An 8,299-nucleotide genomic window follows, 5' to 3' on the forward strand; every position below is an offset into this window, starting at 1 on the left:
CAAGATTATTTCGGGAATTTGGGGCTTTAATAGATTTTAATGATTCACCCATTCCTGATCAGTAAAAGAATTATTTTCACAGTTTTCTAATCCCTATATTTTTCAGTAACATATTGTAGAGGAAACTGTAGCTGCTATATACCAAGCAGTGCATTCTTACACCACATAGTCTTGTGTCACATGTATTACCTTGAGGTGATATTCAAAGATATGAAGGAGACCACAAAACTACTACAAACCATTATAGAATCATCAGGAACTAACAGAAACCTCTAATGGTTTTTATGCATCTATATTTACTAAGTTATTCATCTGCCCTGTTATTTGTCAGTTATTTTAAAAGCTTATTTATAACAATAGAACAATAAAGATTCTTTTGTATAACTAATACAGTTACAAGCACTATCGGACGATTCACATGCATGAAAGCGACATTAGTCATTTTCTGGGTTACACCACCATCTCTCCCGAGTCGGGCCACGCCCGCTGAGTGTACAATACGGAGGAGGACCCTGTATCCATGGCGATGGTGACGTATTTTCCCTTGATCTAATTGGTATAAAGTCCGTGGCCTCAGTCGAAGCCCGCCTTTATTCTGCTTCCTTAGCCTGGATTGGTCCTTTTTTACCGCTTTCGAGACGGAAAAATACAATCTCATTGGATTTCCGAGGAGGTGGCCACGCCTAATTTTTCAGGTTAGGTTGACGTTAGACGGAATCTGTTCTCCCTCCAAACCGACCAAAAGAGGGTCTCGCGCTGCTGGCTTTGCGGAGCGGTGGATTCTGAGTTGTGTAAAGGTGGGCATTTCCCCCTCCTTTCGTTGCTTTTTCTTGTTCATCATTGTCACGACGGTTGTTTGGAGAAGACCCATTGTTAATATATATTCTTTTATAATAATCACCGCGAAGAAGGAAAATGACCTGTTAGAAATAGATTCACTAATGTTAGCCGGATAGCTAACGTAGGTTAGTGTGCGAAAAATCAGCAGTCGTTTCGCATGAGCTCGTATTGTGACTGTTGAAAGAAAATCCAAATGTTGGACGAAACGTTTAAATTATAAGTCAAGCTGATGAACATTAGCATCATTTGTATTAACATTAGTTTATTGCATCTTGTGGTTTATTGTGTTTTTGGTGACAATATCTTGGGTAAAGCATTGCTTGTCGTGTTCCGGTGTGTGTAAACTAGCTAGCGTGTAGTAGCCTAGTAATATAGTATAGCTAGCGAATGTTAGCAAGTAGTGCAAGTACCAGCCGCAGATGCACTGTTTAATGACTTGTAATTACCGTTATTGGTGGAAATAGCATTAAACAACTGGAGATCCTAAAGAGAACTAAAACCAGTAATCTAACTGGCTCGAGGTAATAAATATAGCTGGATAGTCTTGCACGCACACATACAGGTGTCTCCCGCTTCACATTTCACACACCCTCGATTCTCTGAGAGACCACTCGCATTGTAGTTCATTTTGCGTCTCATGCAGCACATATAATCCAGCTATGAGATTATTGACTATTTTGCACCTTTTACGCTTTTTACGCTGTTTTAGCTCGTTCTGTTAACGTTGGCGTTTAACGTCCACGCCTTCTGATCTGCTTTTGCAGGTGCGCCTGGGATAACCACATCAGCAGCTCGCTTTACACTCCCCCGATCCGACCTTTCGACCGTTTCTTCGCTCGTTTTCACTCCCATTTTATTGGACTGCCGTAGACTTCACACATCGCAGACATAACATGGATAAAACAGAGATGATCCAGAAGGCTAAGCTGGCGGAGCAGGCCGAGCGCTACGACGACATGGCGTCGTCCATGAAGGCAGTGACTGAGCAAGGAGCCGAGCTTACCAACGAGGAGAGGAACCTGCTCTCTGTCGCCTACAAAAACGTGGTGGGGGCCCGGAGATCAGCATGGAGAGTCATCTCAAGCATCGAACAGAAGACGGACGGCGGCGACAAGAAGCTTCAGATGGTGAAGGAGTACAGAGAGAAAGTGGAGGCCGAGCTGCGTGAGATCTGTCACGACGTGCTGGTAAGGAAGGGCAATGCTCTTGTTAAAAACGACTTAGCTAAGCTATATCGTTTTCGATATGATGAAATGCCAGCTGGAAAATAGGTGTAAGATGCTTTAGTATTAAGATTAAAGGGACTGCGTTGAAGCGGACGATTAATGCACATGTGCATGAAAACGGTTGTCTACTGAGGCATTCATTGGACAATCAGGATCAAATTACAATCTGATAAAAGTATACCTTTTCAGTAAATCCCAGACAGTAGTACAGCCACTAAAGTACTTTGACATAGAGCATTTTTGCCAAGAGAGTAGTGTTTAACTTCGAATTAAGAATATGGCACAAGCTGTCCACTGTGTAGACGCTGCCAAGAGAAAGCTTTGCTGTGCTAACATCTGAAGCTTCTCCAGAGGAGTGCGGCGATTGATTCCTGTAACACTGGTGCAGAGGCAAATGACCTAGCTGCTCACAATCAATATTTGCTGCAGGCAGGAATTCTGCGTCCCTCTCCTCCCACATCCAGTCAGATGTGCATCATTGGAGTTGCTAGAGAGACACCGTTGTTCTTGGGCCTAGGTTTTGTCATGAAAAGATTACTTCAAAGCACTGAGTATGATTTTTGCTTTTAACCAAAAATCCTGATGTTTAAGGTGTGTCACACTCTGGAATATCTTTAGTTTTGACACCTGAATGTTTTGCATTCTCATCAGTTCCTGAAGGAATAGTTTTACCCCACCCCACCCCACCCCAAAAAAAGGCTCTAGATTTAGCTAATCAACTAGTTTGACTCAGAGAAACTAAAATAAGTTTTACATCATAGGCTAGCCAAACCATTCCTGAAAGGAACGGATATTAGATTAACATTGGCTATGGCTTTCTTCTGAGACCTGCATGCAAAGCTTATTGCAGCAGAGTACTTCCCCCAGCATCTACTAGAGAAAAAAAAAGTGTGTGGACACAGCAGTAGCTTCCTCTCAGATTACCTGCTTCAGCCCCCTAGTGTTGGTTCATGCCACAAGCACAAACTTTTTACATGCATTCAGTAATTGGGGACAAATAAATCCTGTTTCTTCCATATAAGCCTGACTTGACATCTAACTTATTATTTTGCTAGAAATCTTTAGTGTTCTCGTTTTTCTAAACTGACCAAATGTGTTGAGAATGTGAGAGATATGATACATGTACAGAAGGATAGGGACCTACACGAAAAACATGGTGAACCAAACACTTGTACTATACATTTATATTAAAGTACTAATAGACTGCTGTGAGTAAAAATTGACTGGTGTTACGAAAGCAATGACACTGCCTGTATTATCACAGATGTTTGTACCGTGATTGATTACATCACTGTCTTGGTGTAATATCACTCACCCAGCCCTGATAGGTGGTGCTTATCACTTGTCTTGCTGACTAAAGCTAACAGGAGTGTACAATTAAACAATTAAAAAAAATTGTCTATTAAAAGAACTGTCCATTGTTGCATGCACTCAGGTTCTTGGGTCAAGAGCATTGTGTGTAGAGATTATTTACATGTTGGTAAAACTGTCATGCAGAATATCTGGACCACAGAGTTTTAAAGTAATTTCATTATTTTATTATTATTATTAGTAGTAGTAGTAGTGGTGGTTGATGATGCTGTCTATAGATTATCCAGGTTTCTTTGGAAAGATGCCTATGGTTTTCCTTGGTTACTCTTTACTCACTGGCTTGCATAACTCAAGCTTTTTGTTAAAATGGCCTTTCTTAATTTCCACTAACAAATTATGACAGTAACTCTGGAGAGCTTACTTAATACATTAGTTGGTTAAAAGATTTTTAAAAGTGCTTAATTGGTAGTTAAAAAACAGTGTGATTATGATAATGATGGTGCTGGCTTTATAGTTATTGCACTATTAATGAATTCCATAATCAAAATCGCAATATGGGCCATTGCAATTATTTAGGCTTTTATTTAAAAGGCTGCAATTTACTCCAGCTACAGTGTATTATTTTTTGCAAATTGAAGTTCCTGAATAAATATTGGCAACATGCTCTTAATGTGATCATTTGTCAAATTATTTGCTAGCCAATGCTAATTTTTGAATACTAAATAGTCCATGTAATGGTTAAAAATTGAAGTTTAAATCCCAGTTGCAATATGTTCATGCAGCCTTACTTTATACCTGCTGCACATTTTTCACTTTCATAAGTGACTGTGTGTAACCATGTTGGCCTCACATTGTGTTGGCTCAACAGCATCCTGGGTGAAAGAGTATTTTTGGGCCATCATCACTGACCTCAGAAGCTAAAGGAAAAGGCTTGGTTCACACAGGATGTCTGCAGGCTGCACACAAATACACACACTAGCACATTTGTGCTTCCATGTGTGTAAGATCACATGTGTTGTTTCTAACCAATGTGATGCCCTTGCACATAACTGTGCAACACCAGCTCCCAGAACAAGACGTATGGTCAAGTTTGCACTTTGTTTTTCTTTCACATGAAATGGATGTAGAGTTCTTGCCCCATAGATACTACGCCTTTTAGTCATTATATAATAGGTATTGGATGCTTATTTAAGAGGGGCAGCCCACTGGCATTAAACTTTTTTTGTGGTTAAAATTTTTTTTGTGTATATATATTGAAAGTATTCATATTTTATCTTGCTTTCTCTATAGGGGCTCCTGAGCAAGTATTTGATTGAAAATTCATCTAATGCTGAGAGCAAAGTCTTCTATTTAAAGATGAAGGGTGATTACCATAGATATCTGGCTGAGGTTGCCTCTGGGGAAGATAAGAAGGGTAAGTGTGTTTGGCCTTTCTTTGATACTTTTTTGTAAGGAAGGATCACTCTTCAATCAAGAATAACTGCAAAAATAATAATATTTTTTGAAATAATGAATGACCAATTAGAAGTATAGAGAAATAATTTATAATAAAACATAAAAGGATTGGCTTACACACATACCCCAGCATATTCATACAATTAATCCAGTAAGAAAATTATATGGCAGCACTATACATGAATTTCCCATTTGCTGGGATTTTTGCACACAGCACTCACTACAGGTTACACTGAGTGGTATAAAGAACAAGTAAAACATCCAGTGAGTGGCGGACCTGAGGGTAAAAATGCCTTGATATAAGGGATCAAAGGAGAATAGCTGTTTAGGGTAGGGCTACAATAATTCTAATCATCAGTCGCTATATCTGTGATAAGCAGAAAAGCACATCGGAAAACGCAAACATGGCAAAACATGGCAAACCCTGAGGCAAATGAGATACTGTTCAACAGCAAAAGATTACATTGGAGTCTTTTTTTTTTTTTTTTTTTTTTTTTTGTCGTCCACAAACAGAAAACTAATGGCTACAGTAAGAAGAGGCTCACAAAAACTGGATAGTTGAGGATTGGATAAAAAAAATAATGATGATGCTTTGGTGTGTTCAAACCATTCAGAACCCCCCCCCCCTCCCCGGACCCCCTCTGTTTGACAACATGCTCCTGCTCACTACACTGTTGCCAAAAAGATTTTTTTTCACACCATTCATTGTAAAAATCTGTAGACTGTTCATCAGATCATCAGTTTCTGAATTTGTCTGGCAGCAGCAACCATAATTGCACCTCTCTTCACAAGGTCTATCAGCTGCAGCTGTTGTAAACCACATTACTGAATTCTTTCTACCCTGACATAAAGTTAAGTGTTAGTAGATCACAAGTTAATAATTACAACTTTAATGCTCCAGCACTCTTGCGAAGGAGTACTCATTTCTGAATTTTTAATATTAACAAAAAATGGAATTGGGGAACAAAAAAAACACAAAAAAAAACCAATATATTTAGCCAGGCTATGAGAAAATACACCACATGCAGTCTTCTGGTTTCTGGTTGGTTTTAGGCCAGAAAACCACATTGCACTTAAGTTAGATGCTGGTTTTTCTTTTGTTGTTTTTTTTTTTTTTTTTTTAGCTAAGACTTCCTTTTGCCTTAGTAATGCACATTAGATATGATTACTCCTCATTTTTAAAGTTGCAAACTAGTATCTTCTCCAAGACCCAACCCTGTTTATGATTAAATCATGCATGATGATCTTTTCCATCCTCTTAGAAACAATAACCAACTCGCAGAGTGCCTATCAGGATGCATTCGACATAAGTAAGAAGGAGATGCAGCCCACACACCCTATCCGCCTGGGTTTGGCCCTCAACTTCTCCGTCTTCTTTTATGAGATCCTCAACTCTCCTGAGCAGGCTTGTACCCTGGCCAAGCAGGTGGGTGGTGGCTTATTACACAGGAACACATTATGTTCAGACATACTGTTTTGTGACGTAGACACTTTAACTGAATTTACCTGACTTTTGACTCTGTTCATAGGCCTTTGATGAAGCCATTGCTGAGCTTGACACACTTAATGAAGACTCTTACAAAGACAGCACACTCATCATGCAGCTACTTAGAGACAACCTCACAGTAAGTTACAGACACAGCTGAAGGAAAGTGCTACATTTTTATAACCAGTGTGATCCAAAAAAACATTGATGGTTACACACAGCCTTATTCATTTCTTGATTCTTATTGGTCATATTAGTGTGAAAGCTTTGACAGGGTTTTGTATGTCTGATGATACAAATAAACAAGGAAAAGAATGTTTAAGTATTTGGATTTTAAACATTTATTCAGTTGCTGCAGAAATGTCAGCATTTTAGATGTTTCTTTAACAGGAGCCAAATTTGTTAAACCTTGCACAAGATACAATCTAACTGTATACAGATACAGAAAGATGTTTTGTAATAAATAATTTTATTGTAGTAATTAGCCAGTTGCTGAGATGCAAGGGGAATAATACCAGTGGGTGAGCTTTTTTTGGAAAATAATAAATGGCTGCATCTTAACACATTGTTGCTAAAAATTTACCTATAATCACAATGCTTTCTCTATCATTTATGTATAGATAGTTTGCAATAAAGAGCAACAGGGGTACATGTGAGTAATGCTAGTAATTTGCAAATCTTTCTTTCAGTTATGGACCTCTGACAATGCAGCAGATGAGGGCGAAGGAGGAGATGGAGAAAACTAAGACTCCAGCATGTTGTCGCCACAGATAAAAATTTAAAAAATGGGGAAAAAAAGAAAAAATAATAATAAGTACAAAAAAAACTTTTTACACATCTTCATTCCTTATCGTTTCACTTACAATTATTAGTCATGTAAACCCATGATCATTTCCAATGAGCCGTGTTTATGAAAATTCCAGTTGTCCTGTTATTTTAATCACCTGGCTTGAGGTTATGATATTAAGTTTAAATAACTCCTCCATTCCTTGGTTTTGTGGTTTTGTCCATTTTGCCTTTATGTGCAGTGTCTGCTGTAGAAAAGTATTAGCCTCACATAATGTCAGCGGTCCATTAATTATCAGACAACTTGGTGTATGTTCTCTGCAGATTGGCTGACGTAGACATGTCTAACGAGCGCTGACAGCCTTGGGTAAGGCCGACAGGCTTTCTTCAATAGCGAACTGTATTTTTCAGCCACTTATGCAATACATGTTTGCTGAAAACTTGTGAAGAATTTTGGTGATGGCTTGAACACTCCTTCACGTTAGTACTGTCAAGATGAACAGCTGCTCTTAAGTAGCTAATCAGCTATCACTACTCAGCCTGGCAGTTCTGCTTACTGGCTCTTTAAACCAACTGGTCTCTTAAGAATCATGACAAAACACTCCTTTCTAGTCAAGACCTTTGCTTTGTGTTATTTTAAAGCATGCCTAAGTCAAAAAGGTGCCACTTAATTTAAAAAAGATTAAAATAAGAATAATTAAGGATTAGGTCATGCATGCCCATTTTTCAGTATTTACTGGTATGGGAAATGATACCAATACTGCATACCCATTGCTCTTGGGTTTGGTTAAATACTTTTATTGCAGGGTTGTGCACATATTGAGGATCTTTTGGTTTGTCCAGTGATGTCGATAGATATACATACCACTATTGTGTTTTTGCTAAGCGTTGATTGTAGTCTGCCAAGAGCCTTGTGAAAATGTTCAGATGCCCTATGTAACAGCTATGTAACCTGAATTAAAAGTGACAGTTTTATAAACCATATGTATCATGTGTGTATGTGTGTTTCTGGGTTTCAATTCCAGTCATGATTTAATTCATGTACAGTACATTATTATTGTTAAGTTTATTTTCAGCTATTTATTTAAGTAGTTTCTCTGCTTTTATCAACACTGGTGTCTTTAATTTGCTGATGAGATGTTAATTCTTAGGCATGTCTAATAATTTAACATTCGAGGTAATATTTTGTATGTAA

The 8,299-nt window shown here is 38.3% G+C and overlaps 1 protein-coding gene across 1 annotated transcript; it reads left to right on the forward strand.

Annotated features, from left to right (window-relative positions):
• Positions 1–664: 664 nt before the first annotated feature.
• On the forward strand, positions 665–8,088 carry ywhaqa (tyrosine 3-monooxygenase/tryptophan 5-monooxygenase activation protein, theta polypeptide a). Its single transcript, XM_053488996.1, has 6 exons — positions 665–797; positions 1,605–2,027; positions 4,668–4,791; positions 6,095–6,258; positions 6,362–6,457; positions 7,008–8,088. Exons 2-6 carry the CDS (start codon positions 1,734–1,736, stop codon positions 7,062–7,064), a joined length of 735 nt encoding a protein of 244 aa, XP_053344971.1. The 5' UTR covers positions 665–797; positions 1,605–1,733; the 3' UTR covers positions 7,065–8,088.
• Positions 8,089–8,299: the final 211 nt, after the last annotated feature.

Source organism: Clarias gariepinus, chromosome 27 (genome assembly GCF_024256425.1).
Source record: "Clarias gariepinus isolate MV-2021 ecotype Netherlands chromosome 27, CGAR_prim_01v2, whole genome shotgun sequence".
NCBI classification, from domain to species: Eukaryota; Metazoa; Chordata; class Actinopteri; order Siluriformes; family Clariidae; genus Clarias; species Clarias gariepinus.